At 40.5% G+C, this 26,513-nt stretch overlaps 1 protein-coding gene across 1 annotated transcript in view; it reads left to right on the forward strand.

The window, feature by feature from the left end:
- Positions 1 to 4,267: 4,267 nt before the first annotated feature.
- LOC127161019 (gastrula zinc finger protein XlCGF8.2DB) overlaps positions 4,268 to 26,513 on the forward strand; it is a 29,986-nt gene continuing 7,740 nt past the window's right edge. The window contains exons 1-2 of the mRNA XM_051103667.1: positions 4,268 to 4,332; positions 4,966 to 5,114. Of these exons, the coding sequence (XP_050959624.1) occupies positions 5,030 to 5,114 (85 nt within the window). The 5' untranslated portion in view covers positions 4,268 to 4,332; positions 4,966 to 5,029. The remainder of the gene's footprint in view (positions 4,333 to 4,965; positions 5,115 to 26,513) is intronic.

The following is a 26,513-nucleotide window of genomic DNA, read 5'->3' on the forward strand; positions in this document are numbered from 1 at the left end:
ATCTGATGAGGTATTTTGCACTGTAAAATCATCGTAGTTTTTTTTTTTTTTTTTTTTTTTTTTTTTTTTTTTTTAATTTTTAATACTGGTAAGACAATCTGATGAGGTATTTTGCACTGTAAAATCATCCTACCTGTTTATTTTGCACTGGTAGCATAATCTGATGAGGTATTTTGCACTGTAAAATCATCCTACCTGTTTATTTTATACTGGTAGGACAATCTGATGAGGCATTTTGCAATGTAAAATCATCTTACCTGTTTATGTTACACTGGTAGGACAATCCGATGAGGTATTTTGCACTGTAAAATCATCCTAGTTTTTGTTTTTTTTTTAGTACTAGTAAGAGAATCTGATGAGGTATTTTGCACTGTTAAATCATCCTTGTTTTTTTTATAATACTGGTATGACAATCTGATGAGGTATTTTGCACTGTAAAATCATCCTACCTGTTTATTTTGCACTAGTAGCATAATCTGATGAGATATTTTGCACTGTAAAATCATCCTACCTGTTTATTTTACACTGGTAGGACAATCTGATGAGGCATTTTGCAATGCTAATTCAGGAGACCATTGTGGGAGACATAAAAAATGCTGAAATGTTCTCTCTTCAGATTGACACCACGGAAGACATCAACTCACAAGAACAGTGTTCTGTTGTTGTACGATATGTTACAGACACCATTCATGAAAGGCTTATCAGCATTGTCAAGTGTAAGGAAACTACTGGACAATATTTTGTCAATATTGTTTCAGAGCTGGCTGAAAAGCTCAATTTGGACCTGACCAAGTGCATTGGACATGCTACAGATGGTGCCTCTAACATGCAAGGCCAATTCAAAGGCTTTTCTACACAGATGTCCAAAGTGTCACCAAATCAAGTGAACGTTTGGTGTTATGCGCATGTACTCAACCCAAACAGTAATAGAAAGTGGATCACTGTTTACAGTGCTCAGCGATATTGCTGTGTTCTTTCGTGAGTCACACAAAAGGATGAATGTGTGGGAAAATGAGAGCCAGGGCAAGCACCAGAAACGACTCTCACCAATTGGCGAGACAAGGTGGTGGGCCAAAGATAATGCTCTCAGGAAAGTGTTTGGATCATTTGCAAATCCACATAATTGTCTCTATGTGGATATCATCCTTGCATTGACAGCTATACAAGAGGACATGACCATGAAAACAACTGCTCGCATTCAAGCACGAGGATTTGTTGAGGCTCTGCTTAAGTATGAGATGATACTGACAGCACAAACCTTCCTCAGGATATTTGAGCAGACATCACCACCGTCCAAATACCTCCAAACTCAAGGGATGGATATTTTGTCTGCCCACAGAATGGTTATGGCAACACACAAAAGCCTGAAAAACATGTCAAGAGACTTTGCCTCAGTCAGTGCAGCTGCAGAGAAATTTGTGCTGTGGGCAAATGAAAAATTGCAAGAGCAGGACAAGGAGGTAGAGCTGGAAGTTGAGTCTGCATTGCCATCAACAAGGAGGAGGAAGAAGACAACCAGGCCTGGAGAGACTCATCATGCTGAAACTGTCGCAAGTCCAGAACAGGTTTATGAAGTCACAGTCCACAATCAGATCATGGACACAGCTACCGAGACATTGCACAGAAGGTTTCTGGGTCATGGAACACTCTATGCTGACCTTGCATTTCTAGACCCCAGAAACTTCACTCAGTTAGAGTCCACCATTGATGTTTCAAGAGCTCAACAAATGTCTGTTGAGGTTTGACAGTGAAGCAACAGCTGAGAATTTACAATGTGAATTTAGCAATTTTGCTCTACAGTGGGAAAAATTGAAAATGTATCCACTAGATGAGTACAAGGTCAAAACACTGGAAGACAAGAATGAAGATGGGGGGGGTTGAAATCCGATGTAAGGAGTGCCCCTCATGCAATGAATGCCCACTGTGTTGCTACCAGATTCTCAGGAGGTTTAATCTGATGTTAAATGCCTACCACCTCCTAGGACTTGCATACAAGTTCCTGCTCACCGTCCATCCCTCAAGTTGCCTGTGAACATACATTTTCTTTGCTGAAGTTCATTAAAACCAGACTTAGATCCAAGCTGTCACAGGAGCATTTGGAAGCCTTCATGTTGATGGCAACAAAGGGACATCCTTTTCTCTCTGGACTCTGATGTGATCATTGACAAAGTTGCAGAGAAAAGTGAGCTGTTTACTAAGCTTCTTCTGTAGGCCCTTGTAGTGATATTGAAATATAGTTGCCTCAAGCACCTCTTGAAATATAGTTACAGCTAAAATTTTGTACCCTAAGCATCAATATGTTTCATTAGAATAACAACCATACATCAATTAAGACCTTTCATTATTTACAATAAAACCTGATAAAACAATTAGCATTTTCTTATTTATTATGTTTCAATTCATTTTAATAGTAAATAAATTGTATTTATATTCTAATCAGCCATTTTACATGTATATTGAGTATAATGGAAACTGAATTAATACATATAGATACATACAGTGTGTGTGTGCGTGTGTGTGTGTGTGTGTGTGTGTGTGAACGTGGTGGGCCGGTGTGGATGATGTCCAGGGCTGTTTTTATGTCCCAGTCCAACCCTGGTGTCTCTACTGCTTCATGTGAGAGCTCATTCTCTACTCTGACAAGAATTTTAACACCATTCTGCTAAACAATGCTTCATGAGAGGAAAAAAAAACTTGTACTTTTAGCTCATGAAAAAGCATTAACAAAGGAACTGGACATAGATGGGTTTGTGACAGAATTCTCTAAAACGAGCAGAAAGCTAATGCTGTAATTATTATAGTGAAATAAAACGTTATTTTTCAAGACCTGCCCTGTTTTCATCAAATCTAAATACTACTAAACAGATACAGGATCTGTCATGGGGTTAAAAAAAACTGTAAATATACCAACACATAAAAGCAATGTAAAAAAAGAAACTTTTTTTTTTCTCAAGAAAAATAGAATTTCAGGAAAAAGTTACATTTTAAGAATTATAGATGTAAATAGTAAACAAAATTATAGTGATGTAAATAGTTATTTTATAAGACCTGGCCCTTTTTAAAATTAAATCTGAAGTTCTTACTAAATTGTAGTAAGATCTGTGATAAGGTTTAAAAGCAAGAAACAAAACAAAACAAAACACCCCCCTCCCCTCCAAAAAAAAAAAAAAAAAAAAAAGGTTTAAAAAAAAAAAACATACAATGTAGAAATTAAAAATGTAGTCGGTGATGACCTTGTCATCAGTGCGCCGATATGTAGTGCTATTATATGGAATCATTTCACTCATTTCATCAACGAGTGCAATATCACGCAAGTGCTGTTTATGTCCCAAATATAGCACAAGTGAAATATGATACTGATTTTACAATAGTTCGATAAATAGCCTAACCATTAACAACTTAATATTGTTTTACATTTTAGATACAATCTTGTCTGTTAAGGACAATATTACCTATAAAGAAGATCAATTGTGTGTCTCCGGGCAACAGAGAATGAATCCACGTAATCCGCGTTTAGAAAAGGGTGAACCAATGTTTTAATTGTGCATTCATGAAGAAACCCTATTGAGTAATTTACTTCATTCCTTTACTTCATATATATATATATATGTATATATATATGTATGTATGTATGTAGCTCACCCCCACACCCGTTCCACCTGGAATATTACTTGGCTCACACTTCATCTCGTATCTGGAGCCGGGCCTGATCTGAATGTTAAGTCTTGCTGTTTAAACACTTTTATTTAAACCATCACCATTTCAAGAGATTGTCTCACCTCTGACTGTGGTGTATTTGTTGCTCTTGCTCTAGACAGCCATGTATCTGCTGCTCTTGTTGCGCAATTATGTTTACAGATCAGCAGCCATACTGCAATTACACAATCACTGCTAAGATTGTATTGAAAATCTTATCATAAAGATTTCATTAATTTTTGTTAATAAATAATAAAATAATAATAATAATAATAATATAATTTAATATAATATATAAGAATATATTAATCACAGATACTCAAACATAGCAGTTTTGCCTTTTTGACAGAATCTCTTTCATTCATAGTTCCTAATATGTTTAGCAAAATGGGCAACATTTATTTAAATATCAGTTTCACCAATAACCTCTGAATTCTTCTGACACCTGCTTTATTATTATTATTATTATTATTATTATTATTATTATTATTATTATTATTATTATTTTTTTGTATGTTATACACTTTTATGATTTTAGACAGCAGCGTACGAGCGGGACTTTTATTTTGTTGTTGTGGTATGATGTCATGAAAGAGCGCCGCGCTCTTGCATCTGTTGTGATTCGAATAAAGAAAGGTTTGTATTTAGAAGCATTTAAAATGTTTAAATGGATACGAACCATGCAGTCTACTTTAAAGTTTTTAATAACGTTAAAATGAACCAGTTCCTATTTAATATAACATTGTAATTTTTTTATAGCATTAATAAACGTTATTTTTGTGTGTAAAGGGCTTTTGTACGTTAGTATCTAAAAAAAAAGGTGCATCTCATTTCGATCCCTATTTCGTAAAACAGTTTATAGTAAACACGAGTTCGTTCATTGGCAAGAAGTGAAGGAGAAACGGAGCTTTTCGAAAGTCCGAGTCAACTGAACCAAATGCATTGCAAAATGATTAATTCATTGACCTCACGCTGACGACACCTGCTGCTCATAGCAGTGTAACGACGACAACAAACACAAACACGTGTAATGTCAGCTTTTACAAACTAACTGCAAATGTTTTCATGAATGTATAATCTATTAAATTTAATTTACAATTCATGAAATGCCATATCTAAGTTATTGCTTACAGTGTGTGTATTATGTGTGTATGTATGTATTTTATTTTAGTTATTTATAACTAGGGATCTGATTGAAATGTACCCAGAAATTTAGTTAAGATTTATTTTTCTTTTTATTTAAAATTATTCTCATCTTAAATCTGACAGAGTGTCCAAACAAACAAAACTCCTGGTGAAGTAACTGAGATCAACGTGATATACTATTATAAAGATGGCATTTATTAAAGAGGAGAGTGAACACCTGGAGATTCAAGAAGCATTCAGAGTCAAACATGAAGATACTGAGGAACAAACAGGTTGGTTAACATTCTCAAAGCTGAACTTAGTCAATTGATCCTTATTCAAATTTTGACTTCTAAAGAAGTAAATGAAGAATATTGGAAGAATATCATAAAAGTGTCCAATTAAAGTGGTATTGGGCATAGGTGGGACATGCCCCCACCACTTTCTGCCAGGGTCGATATTGTCCCCATCACTTTTTTTAACATATCGCAGCATCTGGTGCTGGAATCTGAATGCTGTGTTTTTTCTGAATGCTGAATGCTGAGTGCTTCAAATTAAATTATTACATGACTCTGTGGAATGCTTGATTCTGATTGGTCAATCATGACATTCCAAGGTATGTTATTCCCCTGGTAAAAGCTAATAACACAAACTCATCCAGGCACTATATGCTTGCTAGTTTTTTTTGTTTTGTTTTTTTTTTTTTTTTGGTGGAAGCTTTTCATTTGGTTAGCTAATATAATATTGAGAGTTTTAATATTTTGTGTACAATTTATTAATTCTGTCATCCTGGTATCATGGACTTGCTCTCTAGTTTCACACAAACGCAGCTGCTGCCATTTTGTTTTGTACACTGTAATGGATTATAAAATAACTAACAAACTAGTACTGTAAGTAATAGTACTTAATTATTTATGTGGTGAAATGATGTGTAATAAAAGTGGTATGAGTGCACCGTACGCCTTAAATGTCCATCTAGTTTGAACTTGCTGCTTGCTAGTAGGGCTGTGCAAATAATCGGATGAGATTATCATGGGCATTTTATCAGCAATGTCGGATCCATGAGTCGTAAATCTCCATCATCTGCTGTCAGATGGAACTGCATATACTACAAAGAGCCGCAGTTCACTGACAAGCTACGCAATATCACGTTCATCATCGGAGGCGATACATCTCCGATAATGAACGCAATATTGTGCGGTTTATCAGTGAACTAAGGGCTCTGTGTAGTAAGTGCCGCTCCATCTGACTGCACGTGATGGAAATTTATGGCTAATCATGGAACCGGCATTACTGACCAGATGCACATGATAATCGCATCCGATTATTTGCACAGCCCTACTTGCTAGGAGCTGCATTCTTCATGGAAGCTTTGTGTTTAAATATTTCAACTCACTTAAGTATTTCATGTTTAATTATTAACTTTTGTGGCAAGCAGCTGTGTAATAAGTGGGATAATGTACATCCAGCCAGTTGTTATCGCAAAAAAAAAAAAAAAAAAAAAAGTTTCAAAATGATTAACAGTTGAAAATATTAGACATTTAGAAAAGTAATCAAAAAGTAATGAAATGTAATTAAAAAGTTACGCTACTTAGTACTTTTTAAAGTAACTTGTAATCTGTAACTTATTACATTCCAAAGTAACCTTCCCAACACTGGTCTTCACACACAAGCACTTCAATCTATTGCTTAATGAGTTGCAAGACCAGGGACGGAAATTTCAGGCCGTGAAATCTCACACTCATCCAGACCATCCCATACACCCACACCAAATTTTCAAACCATGACAACAATATTTTTTATGACCATCATCATCATCATCACATAAAAAGGTTTAAATTGCAAAACCTTTTTTAATTTGTGGTTACCATGGTTTAACTATAGTAACCATGATTTTTGGTTTAATTTTTAGTAAAACCACGGTTAATTTTCAGATGTAACTGACCTGCACTCAAAATCTTGAACAGGACAGTGTTTTCTCTCTGCTCCACCTTGGCACTTCCACTCCACTCTTGTCTCTCGTCTTGCATCATTTTGGCGGACGCGTGTTGCCAGTCAAGACTAACCGATTCGTGCATGATTTATTAGCTTTATTTTTGAATGGTGACTTCCGAAATAATCACTTCAGCAGGCAACAACAGCATTTAAATATTTAAAAAAAAAAAAAATCAAATTGGAGGGCCTATATGTCAAAAATGAGTTCTATGTCAATACACTAACACCCAACTCCAACCCCCCCCTTCCCCAGCACGCACACACACACACTCCTGTCCCACCCACTTTTTTAAAACAAAGTTACGACACACAGTCATTGCTAGTATTCAGTGCTTTTGTACATCGTAACGCTTCTAAAATTTTGTTTTTTTTTTGTTTTGTTTTTTTGTATAATTATTTTTGTATAATTATGACAGGGAGATGTAAAACGTGAAAAATAATTTCAGGGTCAACCTTAGGTATGTAATTTTAAAGTTGATACTACTACTTCAACTTAAACACCATGTAAAACATACCATATGTAAAAATGTTATAGTTCAAATACACTACTTCTTCAACTTAAACATCAACTGCTGTTGTCATCACTATGTACACTAAATGTGTCCACCCTGTTAGGTTTTCTGATTGAACATTTTGACCTAAAATCATCCATTACACTAAGCCTGAGCAAAAAAATGCTAACACAGAAGGTCTGTCAAATAGAGAATTTTTACTTGTACAACTAAAAATTTCTGTTTCTTTCTTTCTTTTTTTTTTTTTTTTTTTCATATTCTCCTTAACAGGGTGGACATGTTAAAATTAACCACATCAGATTGGAAAGATAAAATAAGTAAAAACAGACAATTAACACAACTCACCTTCCCCAGTTGTTTTTCCTCCAAGGAAATGATGTCAGCCATTTGCTATGATATAATTTCCTTTTTCCAACTTTCATGTGAAAAATAATTGTGGTCAGTCTTAGGTATATAAATTTAAGCAATTATGAGCCAAATTCAATGAGAAGGAGGAACAAAAATGTCCACCGTTAGGGCCAGTAGTCAAATATAACAGGGTAGACAATATTTTGAGAAACAAGGTAATAAACTTTATTAATATGAACTTAAAAAAAATACTGATATACCAAATAAGGTGTCAAACAATACAAATAGCTGTCTCGTCTTCAGAATTTGTAAAGCTGCGCAGAATAAGTGCTCTCCATTTGCTCTCGTGGTACTTTGTTGGCAAACATTACAGTGACATGGTGTCGGTGCTGTCTCAAGTTATACAAAATGGGCCTCATTTATCAATCTAACGTAGAAACGAGCGCAGATCCGAGTGCACAAATCATCTTACGACAGAGTTCATGTGTGATTTATGAAACATGCGTATACTGTCAATCCTGTCATACAAAAGATCCTATGTTAATAAATGTGGTGGCAGAAAACAGTCGTCATTTGAATATCACACCCCTAAAAACATCCTTGCCCCTGGAGTTTACGACCAGGAGAAATGTAACCCGGCCCAAAAGAGAAAGTAATCTCATGAAAAAAAATTGATCTTACTCTAAAAATACCCTTTAACCTTATAATTGCAAACAATGGCATTAATTTATATGTATATTAAATACCAGTAAATATAACAAAACATTTACAAACATTATAAACACTATACAGCCTATTTAGTTCTCCATAATCCACAACAAACCCTTTAAATTTAATGGTATTACAGAACAAGAATGAAAAATGAGTAGCTATAAAATTGTATATTAAACTATAAAGTAAAACACAAATTAGGCTATAGTGGCATTCATTATAAACAGAGTACAAACGTCAAGCTAAAATGAATTTATTAAAGTGAATCTAAACGCATTGGGCTATATATACATATACATACGTACATATATATATATATATACACACTGTGTGCATAATTATTAGGCATGTTGATAATCTGGTCATATTTTTTCCCAAGCACATTTTACCAATTCCAAACCACAACAATCTTAATAACTACTATTAATTTTGTATTTAATCATTTGTAAGTGATACATAACTGTCCGTGAAGGCTGGAACTTCTTATATTCAGGTGTGCATAATTATTAGGCATGTTTTCTTTTACAGATAAAATGAGCCAAAAAAGATATTTAACTGACTGAAAAGTCCAAATTATTAAATGCCCATGAGAAGAATGCAATACTAATGCATTACAAGAATTTGCAAAGTTAAGGCTTGACCATTGGACAGCGAAATGCTTGTTGAGTCTGCATGGTCAGAAAAAACAGGTGGAGAAGAAAAGATGCATGTTAACTGCAAAAGAATTAGGAATTAAGGTGAAGAATTAGGTGTGACACCATCAGGAACCGTTTAGTCTCCAGCGCCACCATTTTCCAGAACTGCAACCTACCTGGAATCTTCAGAAGTGCAATGTGTCAGGTTCTCAGAGACTTTGCTTGGTAAAAAATCCTAAAAAATGCCCCTGACTTAATAAGAATAACAAGCTGACGTGTTGTGAAATACATGAAGACAGTTTTTATTTTTTTTTTTTTTTTTTTATAGGCTTTATAGACAGATAAGTTGAGAGTGACTCTTGAAGGACAAGCATCACATTCTCTTGTACCTCTGATTCAAGAATTTATCTTCCAAAATCTGGCAGTAAGTTTTGGGAGTTCATTTTAGTCCATCTCTGCAAGTCAGACTTTTCAGGATAGGAGACTAAACATGAACTCCCAAAATGTATTGCCAGATTTTGGAAGATAAATTCACTCTGGTGTCATCTTTTGTTATTGGTGCCCCTTCTGGAGTAGCATTGCTGTGCTGCAGTGCCTACAACCTTTTAAATGCTGCATTATTAAATGCATGCTCTGTGCACAACCAGGCTTTGCTTCTGTAAAACATAATGGACAATAGGACTACAAAAAGCTACTTTCTGGGTTGGTGACATCACAGCCCTGGCCCTGGGAACATGCAACAAAGGGGGCGAGGCCATGTTGTGCTGCTTTAGAAAAAAGAAAAATAGTTGTTGCCATGCTGTCAAAATTAGGGGTGCATGAAAAAATCTAGCATTCTAATGGATTCACAAGTTTCAAAATTAATTTTCTACGTAAAACGTCCTGTAAAAGCCGTGCTTACTCTTCACTAATATTCTCTGTGTCTCATGCAGGCTCAAATTGATAAGCAATATTGACGACGCCGTTGTTTACAATACAACACGAGCACATTCTGAGGTAAGGGGCGTGACGTTTTTGGACATGCACTAGGCGGTTTAGTGAATCACAACACACTGGGCCAGCTAACCAATCTGAGCCCATTGCGTATTTCTTTTTATCCACCATCTCTATCTTTCTGTCGTTTGGCTCGCCTAATGTCCGTCCTGTGCTGTGAGCGCTCTCTCCTCCCCATCATGAGTAGACACGCCCCTTACTGCTGATTAGATACAAATTGTTTTGGTGCTCGGCACAACTCACAAGCTTGTGAATATGCTTGGAAATGACTACTATTTTTGAAGACTACTGTTTTAGAGAAAGAAGCAACAGCACATCCTGTCTGTCCTTCACTAACTTGAGCTGAGTCATTAAAAAATGGCAAAATTGTTTCTGATTGAACACATCTTCATTCTCCAATGAAACATCAGTCATAGCAGACATCATAACTCACAGAGTATGAGTGAGTGACTAGAGTGTGTTGCAGTATAACATTTAATGCTCTGAGCATCCCCCAAATGGAAGGATAGTCAACTACCCTTTGTTCAAAATACAGAGTTTTTAACCTTTGTTGTAAATTACTGTGGAAAGTGAGCACTCACAGTCCCCCAAAAAGCTGCTCCAACTGTTTAGTGAAGTGGGGAGGAGCTGGTTCAGAGTAGTAAGCAAACTGAGTAGGGGTAGGAGTAAAGCTGGAACTAATACTTTAATCCCTTGTTCTCTGATTAATTGTTAGTAGCATATGATCTGGCTCTCTGTCAATTCTTATTCTCTTGGATCTTAGCTCAGCTTTTGACACTGTTGATTGAATGCTATTACTTAATCAACTGTCCTTTGTGTATTGGAGACTGCCCTAAACTGGTTCAGGTTTGTCATTTATATTTACCCACTTGGTCAGCTATTAATGTCTTGACCTTAATGTCCCCATGAAATAAAGTTTTTTTTTATTTTAGTATGAATATGTTACCCTTAAGGCTATCTATAAGCTAGTGTGCTCCAAAACAATAACAAAATTTACATTTGCAAGATATAACCATTAAAATCTTCCACCAATATGGATCAATCATTTACGCTGTACTTCAGTTCCCCGTCAGGAACTCGAGCCGTGTCGAAACGCTATGGGAATGCCTTCAGCGTGACCGCGCTCTGAATCACGTGTGCAATCAGACCAACGGAAGAGCGAGACGTCATAGGCCGGTGGTGTCACTGACCAGGAAGCATAAAAGCACGTGCGCCAGAACGAGCGTCAGCTTCTGTCTTTCAGCAGCGCTCTGTGTGTTTGTCTTGTTGTGCTCCTTTTTGGTTGCTAGTTTGCATCACTTTTATTTTGAGCACAATGTCTGATAAGAGTGGCAAAGCGAAAGAGAAAACTAAACATTCAAGCAAGCCAGGTTTTAGAGTGTGTGTTCCTCCCTGGTCTTGTTACATCACGAGCAGGGATACACACACTCTATGCGTGGCTTGCTCTCGAGGGGGCCGACTGCCCGCATTGCGAGCGTCTCCCTCTGCGTACGCTCCGCTCTCGGAAGGCTATCTTTGAGGAGGGAGCACTCTCCCCCCGCACTTTCACGAAGTGTGTGGATGCCGCTCTGGCTCCTTTGGGACTCCAGGGCATCCGCATACTCAAATACATCGACGACTGGCTGATCCTGGCCCAGTCGGAGCAAGTGGCGATTCAGCATCGAGATGTTGTGCTCGCTCACATGAAAGATTTGGGTTTGAGACTGAACGCCAAGAAAAGTGTGCTTTTTCCATTACAGAGGACCACTTATCTAGGCGTGGTGTGGGATTCGACCATGATGCAGGCATATTTGTCTCCTGCTCGGATCGAGTCGATCCTCACTGCAGTCGCGAGAGTGAAAGAGGGCCGGTCACTCACTGTCAAGCAGTTTCAACGACTGCTGGGTCTCATGGCAGCTGCGTCCAACGTGATACCTTTTAGCCTACTGTACATGAGACCCCTACAGTGGTGGCTCAAGACCAGGGGGTTCTCCCCGAGGGGAAACCCACTCCGCATGATCAAGGTGACGCGGCGATGCCTATGTGCCTTAGACATGTGGAGGAGACCCTGGTTCTTGTCTCAGGGCCCGGTGCTGGGAGCTCCTTGTCACCGCGTAATGCTAGCGACGGATGCATCCCTCACCGGTTGGGGAGCGGTCATGAACGGCCACCCTGCCCGTTCATGAACGGCCACCCGGCCACCCTGCCCGCGGCCTGGAGCGGTCACCAACTCACGTGGCACATAAATTGCCTGGAGATGCTGGCCGTGTTTCTAGCTCTGAAACACTTCCTCCCAGACCTGAGAGACCGCCATGTGTTGGTCCGCACCGACAACACAGCGGTAGTCTCTTACATCAACCACCAGGGAGGTCTGCGTTCGCGCCCCTTGTACAAGCTGGCGCACCAGATCCTTGTGTGGTCCCAGGACAAACTCCTCTCACTGAGAGCAGTTTATGTACTTGGGCATCTCAACTTGGGAGCAGACATCCTGTCGAGGCAAGGGCCGAGGCCTGGGGAATGGATGCTTCACCCCGAGGTGGTGAAGCAGATATGGAGAGTGTTTGGTCCAGCCCAAGTGAATCTCTTTGCCACGAGGGAGAACACGCATTGTCCCCTCTGGTACTCTCTAGTTCATCCAGCTCCCCAGGGGCTGGATGCTATGGTACAGACGTGGCCGAGGCTTCGTCTGTATGCCTTTCCCCCGATCGCTCTGCTCCCCGGAGTTCTAGAGAGAGTGTGCCGGGACGGGGTGTCCCTCCTTCTAGTAGCCCCGTTCTGGCCGGGCTGAGTATGGTTCTCGGACCTGATTTCTCTCCTCGACGGCTCTCCCTGGGAGATTCCCGTCAGGAGAGATCTCCTCTCAAAGGCAGGGGGTTCCATTCTTCACCCCCGGCCAGAACTGTGGAAGCTTTGGGTGTGGCCTCTGAGGGGGCGCACCTCTTAGCTTCCGGTCTCTCAACCGAGGTTGTTGAGACCATCCTCCAGTCTAGAGCTCCCTCTACGAGGAAACTGTACGCCTTCAAGTGGAAGCTTTTCACTTCTTGGTGCAGACGCCACCAGCAAGACCCAGTTAACTGCCCAGTTGGCTCAGTGCTGGAGTTCCTGCAGGATATCCGCAGGGTTAACCCACTCCACCTTGAGTTCCTGAAGGGGAATGTCTCTGGTTACGTATGTAAGGAACGAGACGGCGCGTCTCGTGGCCATCCTCCTGCGTCCCTGCGAGTGCTGCTTCTCTCCTGAAAGCTGACGCTCGTTCTGGCGCACGTGCTTTTATGCTTCCTGGTCAGTGACGTCACCCGCCTATGACGTCTCGCTCTTCCATTGGTCTGATTGCAAACGTGATTCAGAGCGGTCACGCTGAAGGCGTTCCCATAGCGTTTCGACGCGGCGTCTCGTTCCCTCGGGGAACCAGGGTTACATACGTAACCTGAGACGTTTCTTATCAATCTTTCTGTTCAATCAGATGATCTCTAGAACCCAAAGGATCCCACTCCCTACACTATAAAACACTGAAATTCCATCTGAAATCGGTTAATTGTTCACAGAATTTGCATTTTCTGTATGGTGAATGTCATGTAGTGCACTATAGGAGATATAAAAAATAAAAAAATTAAAATATGCTTTCTATTGGGGCAAATGAAGTCTGGTATCACACTGTGTCACATGAACCCCTGCAGCATGCATAGTCTGCTCCAGTCAAGTCAAGTCAAGTCAAGTCACCTTTATTTATATACCGCCTTTAACAATACAGAATTGTGACAAGGCGGCTGTACAGTATTAAATAGGAAACAGTACATCAACAATGCCAAAGGCAACATTAAACACTCACATTATAGGTAAAGGTAGTTAAGCAAAAACAATAAAATAAAATGCAATATTGTGTTAAGAGAAAGTGTCCCCAACTAAGCAAGCCAGAGGCGACAGCGGCAAGGAACCAAAACTCCATCGGTGACAAATGGAGAAAAAAACCTTGGGAGAAACCAGGCTCAGTCGGGGGGCCAGTTCTCCTCTGGCCAAAGTTCCCGTGGTCTTGTGCCGACAGCCGTCTAGGTGATGTGGTCTTTAATGTGGATCCGTCTCTGGGGCTCATCTAGTTGATGTGGACTCCGCTGACATTCAGGGCTGTAGAGGTCGTCTCTAGGTGCTGATCCACCGTCTGGGCTGGGTTCGGACTGGATCCGGGGGACTGCAGTGACCATCTGATCTGGATACGGACTGGATCTGGTGGTTAATGTGACCTCGGAATAAGAGAGAAACAGACTAATATTAGCGTAGATGCCATTCTTCTGACGATGCACCGAGTACATCGGGTGTTATGGGAAGTGTTCCCGGTTCCGGTTGACCTAATTAGTGCAGCCTAACAATCCTTTAACGGATTTGAATTATAGGAATGTGGATTTGTTATGTGTAAGCAAGGTTAAAGAGATGGGTCTTTAATCTAGATTTAAACTGACAGAGTGTGTCTGCGTCCCGAACATTGTAGGGTAGATTGTTCCAGAGTTTGGGTGCTAAATAAGAAAAAGATCTGCCGCCCGCGGTTGATTTTGATATTCTCGGTATTATCAAATTGCCAGAGTTTTGAGAACGCAGCGGACGTGAGGGACTATAATGCAATAAGAGCTCACTCAGGTACTGGGGAGCTAAACCATTCAGGGCTTTATATGTAATTAGCAGGATTTTAAAATCTATACGATGTTTAATAGGGAGCCAGTGCAGTGTAGACAGAACCGGGCTAATATGATCATACTTTTTGGTTCTAGTAAGAACTCTAGCTGCTGCATTTTGGACCAGCTGGAGTTTGTTTATTAAGCGAGCAGAACAACCACCCAATAAAGCATTACAATAATCTAACCGTGAGGTCATAAACGCATGAATTAATGTTTCAGCATTTGACATTGAGAGCATAGGTCGTAGTTTAGATATATTTTTGAGATGGAAAAATGCAGTTTTGCAAATACTAGAGATGTGGTTTTCAAAGGAAAGATTACCATCAAATAGCACACCTAGGTTCCTAACTGATGACGAAGAATTGACAGAACAGCCATCAAGTATTAGACAGTGTTTTAGGTTATTACACGCTGAGGTTTTAGGCCCAATAACTAACACCTCTGTTTTTTCAGAATTTAGCAGTAAGAAATTACTTGTCATCCAATTTTTTAACTCAACTACACAATCCATTAGTTTTTCAAATTGGTACGTTTCGCCAGGCTGCGAAGAAATATAGAGCTGGGTATCATCAGCATAGCAGTGAAAGCTAACACCATATTTCCTGATGATATCACCCAAGGGTAACATGTAAAGCGTAAAGAGTAACGGCCCTAGTACTGAGCCTTGTGGTACTCCATACTGCACTTGAGATCGATATGATACCTCATCATTTACTGCCACGAATTGATGGCGGTCAGATAGATACGATTTGAACCATGCCAATGCACTACCACTAATGCCAACATAATTCTCAAGTCTATTCAAGAGAATGTTGTGGTCAACAGTATCAAACGCAGCACTAAGATCCAGTAGCACTAACAGAGACAACCACGATTGGATGACAAGAGTAGATCATTTGTAACTCTAATAAGAGCAGTCTCAGTACTATGGTACGGTCTAAAACCTGACTGAAAATCCTCACAGATATCATATTTCTGTAGGAAGGAAGATAACTGTGAGGATACAACCTTTTCTAATATCTTTGACAGAAATGGGAGATTCGAGATTAGTTAATTAGTTAATTCGTTGGGGTCAAGTTGTGGTTTTTTAATTAGAGGCTTAATAGCAGCCAGTTTGAAGGTTTTGGGGACATATCCTAATGACAGTGATGAATTAATAATATTTAGCAGAGGATCTATAAGATCTGGAAGCATATCTTTTAGTAGCCTAGATGGAATAGGGTCTAGCATACAAGTTGTTGGTTTAGATGATTTAACAAGTTTATACAATTCTTCCTGACCTATAGTAGAGAATGAGTTGAACTGTTCCCCAGGAGATCTATAGCGCACTATCTGATGCGACACTGTAATTGACGGCTGCATAGTGACAATTTTGTCTCTAATTGTATCGATCTTAGAAGTAAAGTAGTTCATAAAGTCATTACTGCTATGCTGATGGGCATAGTCAGTGCCTGTTGGTTCTTTATTTTTTGTTAACTTAGCCACTGTATTGAATAAATACCTAGGGTTATGTTTGTTTTCTTCTAAAAGAGTCGAAAAGTAGTCAGATCTGGCCGATTTTAACGCTTTTCTGTACGATAGGGTACATTCCCACCAAGCAGTACGAAAAACCTCTAATTTTGTTTTCCTCCAGCTGCGCTCCATTTTCCGGGCTGCTCTCTTTAGGGCGCGAGTGTGCTCGTTATACCACGGGGTCGGACTATTTTCCTTAATCTTCCTTAGGCGCAGAGGAGCGACCATATCTAGAGTCCTGGAAAAGAGAGAGTCAATAATTTCTGTTACATCATCAAGTTTTTCTGAGCTATTGGACATACTGAGGAATTCAGATAAGTCAGGAAGATTACTTAGAAAGCAATCTTTTGTAGTAGAAGTGATGGTTCTACCATACTTGTAATAAGGAGTTGAATTTACAGTTTTAGTCATCTGGAGAATACACGAGACTAGATAATGATCAGAGATATCATCACTTTGCTGCAGAATCTCAACGGCATTGACATCAATTCCATGTGACAGTATTAAGTCTAGAGTATGATTTCGACAATGAGTGGGACCTGACACGTGTTGTCTAACTCCAATAGAATTTAGAATGTCTGTAAATGCAGCTGCCAGCGCATCATTTTCAATATCAACATGGATGTTAAAGTCACCTACTATTAAGACCTTATCTGTAGCCAACACCAGCTCAGATATAAAATCAGCAAATTCTTGAAGAAAATCTGTATGGTGCCCTGATGGCCTGTATACAGTAGCAAGTACAAACGTCATAGGGGATTTATCATTAACACTTGTTTCTCTGGATAATGTTATATGAAGCACCATTACTTCTAATGAGTTATACTTGAAATCCGCTCTCTGTGAAACACTAAAAATATTGCTATAAATTGTAGAAACACCTCCCCCTTTACCTTTTAGACGTGGCTCATGTTTATAACAGTAATCATGAGGAGTAGACTCGTTTAAGATAATGTAATCATCTGATTTTAGCCAGGTTTCTGTCAAACATAGCACATCTAGGTTATGATCAATGATCATATCATTTACAAAAAGCGCTTTTGTAGAGAGGGACCTGATATTCAAAAGGCCAAGTTTTATCATTTGTTTCTCTGTATTATGTAAGTTTTTTATTTGTTGAACGTTGATTAGATTGTTACTCTTAAATTGGTTTGGACGTCTTTTGTATTGTCTAGCTCGGGGAACAGACACAGTCTCTATAGCATGATATCTAGGTGAAAGGGTCTCTATGTGCTGAGAATTAACTGATTCTGGTGACGTGAGGCGGCTAGCAGGCGGTCGGATTAGCCAGTCTGTCTGCTTCCTGACCTGGGCCCCAGTTAGTCAAGTGCAAACTCTAAGACTATGTGCCACATTACTAGAAAGAAGAGCAGCACCACCCCTGGAGGGATGAAGACCATCTCTTTTCAACAGGTCAAGTCTGCCCCAAAAACTTGTCCAATTGTCTATGAAACCTATGTTATTCTGCGGGCACCACTTAGACATCCAGCCATTTAGTGACGACAGTCTGCTATGTATCTCGTCACCACGATACGCAGGGAGGGGGCCAGAGCATATTACAGTGTCTGACATCGTACTTGCAAGTTCACACACCTCTTTAACATTATTTTTAGTGATCTCCGACTGGCGAAGTCGAACATCATTTGTGCCGACGTGAATAACGATCTTACTGAATTTACGTTTAGCATTAGCCAGCACTTTTAAATTTGCCAAGATGTCAGGCGCTCTGGCTCCCGGTAAACATTGGACTATGGTGGCTGGTGTCTCTATTTTCACGTTCCGTACAATAGAATCGCCAATAACTAGAGCACTTTGATCAGGTTTCTCAGTGGGTGCGTCACTGAGTGGGGAGAACCCGTTTGATGTTCTGATCGGAACGGAAGAGCGGTGTTTTGACCCGCGACTATGCCGTCTCACAGTCACCCAGTTGCCCTGCTGCAAAGGCGAAGTTACCGGAACCGAACAATGTACGGGACTTCCTAAGCTAGTCGCATCCAAAGCCGTATCTAATGCCCTCACATTCTTACTATCCTCGATTAAAGTTTGGATGCGTGTCTCTAGTTCTGAAATCTTCTCTGTCAGCCTAACTATTTCCCTGCATTTATCACATGTGAATCCCTCGCTGCCGACAGAGATTGATAAACTATACATATGACAGGTGATGCAGGTTACCAGGAAAGGAGAAGAAGCCATTACTCACCGTAGATGTAGAATGATTTCAACTCACCACTGTTGTCTGATGAACTTGTGTAGAAAAAGGCGTAGAGAAAAATTAAAAGTGAATGGCAAGCTAACCGGCTAACACACTACAAACACGCTGCACTCGCGGTTGTAGAATAAAAACGAGCGATCAACGAGAGCGAGGGAAGAAAGGAAAGCGGTAGTAGACGTGAATAGAGACGTAAGTGGGAACGCAAATGGCAGGCTAACCGGCAAACGGAATGCTAACGCACAGCGCGGCGTTGCACTGGCGGTTATAGATTAAAAGCGAGCAATCGGATTAGTTTGATGGATAATAACAGAAATCTGGTGGGGAAAAAAGCTATATTTTATCACTTTAAACAACAGAAAGTAATAGTAAAATAGAGATTTCCTCAGAAGAATAAAACTCTAGGGAGCTACAAACGCACACCACTCTGCAACAGGAGACCGGAACCGGAAGGCATGTGATTTGGGCGAAAGGCATGTGATTTGGGCCAAAGACACGATAGCACGGAGCAGATCGTATACGTGAATCATCGAGAAGGGTCTGGCTGCAGACATCTGCACCTGCACTCTCAGACGCCTGCACTGTCAGACGACTGCACTTCCGGAATTGACGTCACTTGCAGTCGATTTTGTTTTTACTTTATTTTAGTGATTTATTTATTTTTTTAATTGAATCTATCAACATTTTACAACAGTAGCCAGGTGGTGAAGACAAGAAAAAAAGAAACTAAATTACAGTGTCACTCGCGATCGCCACCTGCACTCTCTGCTACCTGCACGTTACTTGCAATCTACACAAATAGTGCATGTTGCCAATGGAGACAAGACGCTGTGGTCGTTAAACAATTTAAACTAATTTAGCATAACATACAGGGTCCTGCAAGTCATAAAGCTTGCAGTCACAAGTCACAAGCAAGTCACAAGATAAAAACAAGACCCACAAATCTGTGGCCATAGAACAGCAGAATATGAACGAATATGAATATGAAGCAGAATATGAACGAGAGAATATGAAGTCTCTCGTTAAGTGTTTTCCTCCCGTAGACCAACATTAACACTTAATATGGCTTAATGTATTAAGATGCAATTAAAAGATCAAATTTGATATAGAGTTTATTAATATAATGTATATGTAGGCTATATAGTGTTTTCCTTCGCAAAACGTGGCATAATGTGGCATAACGGATTAAGATGATAAAGACTAAACTCAATATGCTCCTATTCATTATTAAAACAACTACACATAAGCAGGTGAGCCCAGAATAAATGCAATGCCGCGTACATTCGCGTTTTCCCATAAAGAATAATCTCTACAGCTGTTTCATATCATTGTCTTTTGTTTATATTGATTTTCTATGGGAGGAAAACGTCTATTAACGCATTGCGTTCACGTCTGCTTGCCTATACAGAGTTGGTCCTTTTAATATCACATAATGCCTTTCTTATGGCGTGTTCATATCTGCTGGTATATCATTTGACAACAGTAAGGTTTATACTGAATTTGGTCTTTATCATCTTAGTCCGTTTTGCCACATTAAGCGTTTGCTGGGCAAGTATGTAAGTGAAAGTTTGCGCATTCATGGCCATATGCTTGATAGAAGTACATTAAATTAATAAACAGTATTACAAATTTGATCATTTAATGGCACTTAATGTATCTTAATACATTAAGCCATATCAAGTGTTAATGGTTTTCTACGGGAGGAAAAAGCTTAACGAGAGACTTTGCGCATTGCGTTCATATTCTGCTGTTCTGTGGCCACGAATTTGCGGGTCTTGTTATCTCCTGCAGATGACGTTAGGACCCTGTACGTTATGCTATTAAATGAAGTTCCAAACGTAGGTTCGGGAGGAGCCTAATCATTCAGTCCTGTCAATCATCATTACAAGCCTATATAAGCAGCTCTCATTGCACCGTCCCAGCCTCAGTTCTTCCGGCATATTTCTGAAGATGGTCCGCTCAGTTCAGGCTAACTAAAAGTCAGCCGTGTGCCCTGATGCTACATACTTTGGCTTATGAAGTAGAATACTTTAAATGGCTTGTATCATCAGTACTTGATGTCTCACCCGTTTCATTGGCACATTACATTTCTTTATTACTTTGTTTTACAGTAGGTTCATGATTACATTTTGTTGCTTGTCTGCCTCAGCAGTGATTTCACCCTGGGCTTCCCGTGTCCACTACCCTGTGGTCAAGGAATGGCCTCCTAAGCATTTCCTTCCATTGGGACAATTCAGTGGAGTGCACCGTAATCTATTGTCCCAACAAATGCAGATCAAGTTCTGCCGAACTAATACAGTTAAACTAAACTTTGGTCAGCAGTGCCCTGCTATTAATTAATTAATTAACCCTTACACCGTCCTCCTTTTAATACATCCAAAAATTTCTACCCAGTCATCTGGATTCTCATTTGCCATTTCTCAGCAACCACAAGATTCCCATTGGGCTGTTGCAATCATCACAATACCACATTATTGACGAACTAACCGCAGAGGAATTGCAAAAACCGCAACAACCGCTATATTCACGTTTTTTCCTTTTTCTGTAAGTTCATGCCCTTCTTGTTCTACGCCTATAAATAAGTTAATGATAATGTGTACCATGCTGATTTCTACAGAGGCTGTGTAGATTTGTTCTTAACAAGCCCAAACAGACAGCGAAGGAAAGAGAAATTGACTGAGTGCGGATGATTACCAGCTTCTGACCTTCAGGCCGAGTCATATATTCGTGAAAATAGCTTGTCATTCTCAAAGAAGCCCTGTCTTGGCATTGTCACATTGCTGGCCAGCTGAGCTTTCTAAAGTCGTACTTAAACTTAAAATGATTTCAACAGCACCGTGAGCCATCCACCTTGAGATTTCTTTCAGGAAACTGTACGTATTGGACCCTCGCTTCCCTATTATTGGGTCTGTCTTCCAGAAAATCTTCAGTATGTCTCTGCCGCAGCAGTAACATTTCCCACCATTTTCAAATAAGCTCTGTTATCTCTTAGTGACACTGCAGTGATTTACCCTAACAAATCACTTATTACTTCACTGCCGCAGCAGTGAATTCCCCCTACAAAATGTACAATTTTACTCCCACATCAGCGATTTTTAACCTATCAACTATGATCGCACTTGCTTTTACTATCTACAGAAGAGCTGCTCGTAGCTAAACTAAACTGGGTAAAACTCTGCACAGTCATTACATGCAATTGAGTCCTCACTGATCAGAACTGAACTGAATAGTCACTATTTTTTGCTTCAGTTGACTTACAGCAGAACTCGAATTCATCTCCTTGACAAATTGGCATCATTAATTCTGTTACTTTACTATCAATCCTGCAATCCACTTCAGGCAATTTCTATCGTTTAAAGCTCTGTTAAAATGTAGGGGGGCACTTGATTTGACCTGAAATCACTGCCGCAGCAGAGAAGATTCCCAGAGAAGATATGATGCCAAACTCTATTACTCCCCTCCTCGGCAAGAGACGTCATATCAAACTCTATTGCTCACTGCCGCAGCAGTGATTTCTCCCACTGGCCTCAGCAGATGTGATACTAAACTTTTTGTTCACTGCCGCAGCAGTGAATTCTCCCACAGGCCTCAGCAGACGTCACACCAAACTCTTTTGCTCACTGCCGCAGCAGTGAATTCTCCCACTGGCCTCAGCAGACGTCACATCAAACTCTTTTGCTCACTGCCGCAGCAGTGAATTCTCCCACTGGCCTCAGCAGACGTCACATCAAACTCTTTTGCTCACTGCCGCAGCAGTGAATTCTTCCACAGCAGATGTGTAGAGGTCAGTATTTCTTCCACTGGTCTTGGAGGAGTTTCCATTCTAAATCACTATTTCTCACCTCCGCAGCAATGACATCCCCACCTTTCTTGCAGCAGACGTCATACTAATCTCCATTTCTCACTGCCGCAGCAGTGACTTCCTCCGCCGGTCCAAGAGCAGTTATACTAAAACTCTTTCTCGCCTCCTCAGCAATAATCTCTCCCACTTCCCTTGCAGCTGATGTCATGCTAAATTCCACTTCTCACTGCCGCAGCAGTGATTCTGCACAGCACCCCTTGCAGCGGCCTGACTAATTTTCATATATTTTCTTCCAATTTTGCAAGAGCAGAGATTTCTCCTCCGATGAAAATGTTTCTTTATGTCACTGCCGCAGCAGTGCTTTCCCACTACTCTCCTACAGGAGTGATCTCGTTTGTTAGCCCTTCAACTGCCGTATATTGCCCTAATGCGGCAACAGGGAAACGCATTCTGCACATTCTTGGGGGGGGAGAGAGTCGAGTCAATTAAAAGATCAAATTTGATATAGAGTTTATTAATATAATGTATATGTAGGCTATATAGTGTTTTCCTTCGCAAAACGTGGCATAATGTGGCATAACGGATTAAGATGATAAAGACTAAACTCAATATGCTCCTATTCATTATTAAAACAACTACACATAAGCAGGTGAGCCCAGAATAAATGCAATGCCGCGTACATTCGCGTTTTCCCATAAAGAATAATCTCTACAGCTGTTTCATATCATTGTCTTTTGTTTATATTGATTTTCTATGGGAGGAAAACGTCTATTAACGCATTGCGTTCACGTCTGCTTGCCTATACAGAGTTGGTCCTTTTAATATCACATAATGCCTTTCTTATGGCGTGTTCATATCTGCTGGTATATCATTTGACAACAGTAAGGTTTATACTGAATTTGGTCTTTATCATCTTAGTCCGTTTTGCCACATTAAGCGTTTGCTGGGCAAGTATGTAAGTGAAAGTTTGCGCATTCATGGCCATATGCTTGATAGAAGTACATTAAATTAATAAACAGTATTACAAATTTGATCATTTAATGGCACTTAATGTATCTTAATACATTAAGCCATATCAAGTGTTAATGGTTTTCTACGGGAGGAAAAAGCTTAACGAGAGACTTTGCGCATTGCGTTCATATTCTGCTGTTCTGTGGCCACGAATTTGCGGGTCTTGTTATCTCCTGCAGATGACGTTAGGACCCTGTACGTTATGCTATTAAATGAAGTTCCAAACGTAGGTTCGGGAGGAGCCTAATCATTCAGTCCTGTCAATCATCATTACAAGCCTATATAAGCAGCTCTCATTGCACCGTCCCAGCCTCAGTTCTTCCGGCATATTTCTGAAGATGGTCCGCTCAGTTCAGGCTAACTAAAAGTCAGCCGTGTGCCCTGATGCTACATACTTTGGCTTATGAAGTAGAATACTTTAAATGGCTTGTATCATCAGTACTTGATGTCTCACCCGTTTCATTGGCACATTACATTTCTTTATTACTTTGTTTTACAGTAGGTTCATGATTACATTTTGTTGCTTGTCTGCCTCAGCAGTGATTTCACCCTGGGCTTCCCGTGTCCACTACCCTGTGGTCAAGGAATGGCCTCCTAAGCATTTCCTTCCATTGGGACAATTCAGTGGAGTGCACCGTAATCTATTGTCCCAACAAATGCAGATCAAGTTCTGCCGAACTAATACAGTTAAACTAAACTTTGGTCAGCAGTGCCCTGCTATTAATTAATTAATTAACCCTTACACCGTCCTCCTTTTAATACATCCAAAAATTTCTACCCAGTCATCTGGATTCTCATTTGCCATTTCTCAGCAACCACAAGATTCCCATTGGGCTGTTGCAATCATCACAATACCACATTATTGACGAACTAACCGCAGAGGAATTGCAAAAACCGCAACAACCGCTATATTCACGTTTTTTCCTTTTTCTGTAAGTTCATGCCCTTCTTGTTCTACGCCTATAAATAAGTTAATGATAATGTGTACCATGCTGATTTCTACAGAGGCTGTGTAGATTTGTTCTTAACAAGCCCAAACAGACAGCGAAGGAAAGAGAAATTGACTGAGTGCGGATGATTACCAGCTTCTGACCTTCAGGCCGAGTCATATATTCGTGAAAATAGCTTGTCATTCTCAAAGAAGCCCTGTCTTGGCATTGTCACATTGCTGGCCAGCTGAGCTTTCTAAAGTCGTACTTAAACTTAAAATGATTTCAACAGCACCGTGAGCCATCCACCTTGAGATTTCTTTCAGGAAACTGTACGTATTGGACCCTCGCTTCCCTATTATTGGGTCTGTCTTCCAGAAAATCTTCAGTATGTCTCTGCCGCAGCAGTAACATTTCCCACCATTTTCAAATAAGCTCTGTTATCTCTTAGTGACACTGCAGTGATTTACCCTAACAAATCACTTATTACTTCACTGCCGCAGCAGTGAATTCCCCCTACAAAATGTACAATTTTACTCCCACATCAGCGATTTTTAACCTATCAACTATGATCGCACTTGCTTTTACTATCTACAGAAGAGCTGCTCGTAGCTAAACTAAACTGGGTAAAACTCTGCACAGTCATTACATGCAATTGAGTCCTCACTGATCAGAACTGAACTGAATAGTCACTATTTTTTGCTTCAGTTGACTTACAGCAGAACTCGAATTCATCTCCTTGACAAATTGGCATCATTAATTCTGTTACTTTACTATCAATCCTGCAATCCACTTCAGGCAATTTCTATCGTTTAAAGCTCTGTTAAAATGTAGGGGGGCACTTGATTTGACCTGAAATCACTGCCGCAGCAGAGAAGATTCCCAGAGAAGATATGATGCCAAACTCTATTACTCCCCTCCTCGGCAAGAGACGTCATATCAAACTCTATTGCTCACTGCCGCAGCAGTGATTTCTCCCACTGGCCTCAGCAGATGTGATACTAAACTTTTTGTTCACTGCCGCAGCAGTGAATTCTCCCACAGGCCTCAGCAGACGTCACACCAAACTCTTTTGCTCACTGCCGCAGCAGTGAATTCTCCCACTGGCCTCAGCAGACGTCACATCAAACTCTTTTGCTCACTGCCGCAGCAGTGAATTCTCCCACTGGCCTCAGCAGACGTCACATCAAACTCTTTTGCTCACTGCCGCAGCAGTGAATTCTTCCACAGCAGATGTGTAGAGGTCAGTATTTCTTCCACTGGTCTTGGAGGAGTTTCCATTCTAAATCACTATTTCTCACCTCCGCAGCAATGACATCCCCACCTTTCTTGCAGCAGACGTCATACTAATCTCCATTTCTCACTGCCGCAGCAGTGACTTCCTCCGCCGGTCCAAGAGCAGTTATACTAAAACTCTTTCTCGCCTCCTCAGCAATAATCTCTCCCACTTCCCTTGCAGCTGATGTCATGCTAAATTCCACTTCTCACTGCCGCAGCAGTGATTCTGCACAGCACCCTTGCAGCGGCCTGACTAATTTTCATATATTTTCTTCCAATTTTGCAAGAGCAGAGATTTCTCCTCCGATGAAAATGTTTCTTTATGTCACTGCCGCAGCAGTGCTTTCCCACTACTCTCCTACAGGAGTGATCTCGTTTGTTAGCCCTTCAACTGCCGTATATTGCCCTAATGCGGCAACAGGGAAACGCATTCTGCACATTCTTGGGGGGGAGAGATAGAATCAATAAAGGTTTTCTCTACTCGTATCACAAAAACTACTTGCAGTTGATTGCCTGCCTTGCTGTCCCTTGTAAGCACTTTTTGGGGGGTTTGAACTCTGCGCTCAAACCGAGCCTCGGGTTCGAGCCTCCATTAAGGACAGCAAGCCAAGTTTGTTTATCATTGCCCATCAGGACTGAATGGGCAGGTGAACTTGTGAAATGAAGTTCCAAACGTAGGTTCGGGAGGAGTCTAATCATTCAGTCCTGTCAATCATCATTACAAGCCTATATAAGCAGCTCTCATTGCACCGTCCCAGCCTCAGTTCTTCCGGCATCCCTCCACCTCCCCTTCTCCTCCTCTGTTTGTGTTATTCTCCCTCTAGGTAATATCGTATTGGGGGGGATTCGAACTCTGCGCTCAAGCCGAGCCTCGGGTTCGAGCCTCCATTAAGGACAGCAAGCCAAGTTTGTTTACCATTGCCCATCAGGACTGAATGTGCAGGTGAACTCGTGAAATTAGTTTTAATCGTTTAACGACCACAGCGTCTTGTCTCCATTGGCAACATGCACTATTTATGTGGATTAAAAGTGATGTGCAGGTAGCAGAGAGTGCAGGTGGCAATTGTGAGTGGCATTGTAATTTAGTTTCTTTTTTCTTGTCTTCATCACC

Source organism: Labeo rohita, unplaced genomic scaffold (genome assembly GCF_022985175.1).
Source record: "Labeo rohita strain BAU-BD-2019 unplaced genomic scaffold, IGBB_LRoh.1.0 scaffold_527, whole genome shotgun sequence".
In the NCBI taxonomy this organism is placed as follows: domain Eukaryota; kingdom Metazoa; phylum Chordata; class Actinopteri; order Cypriniformes; family Cyprinidae; genus Labeo; species Labeo rohita.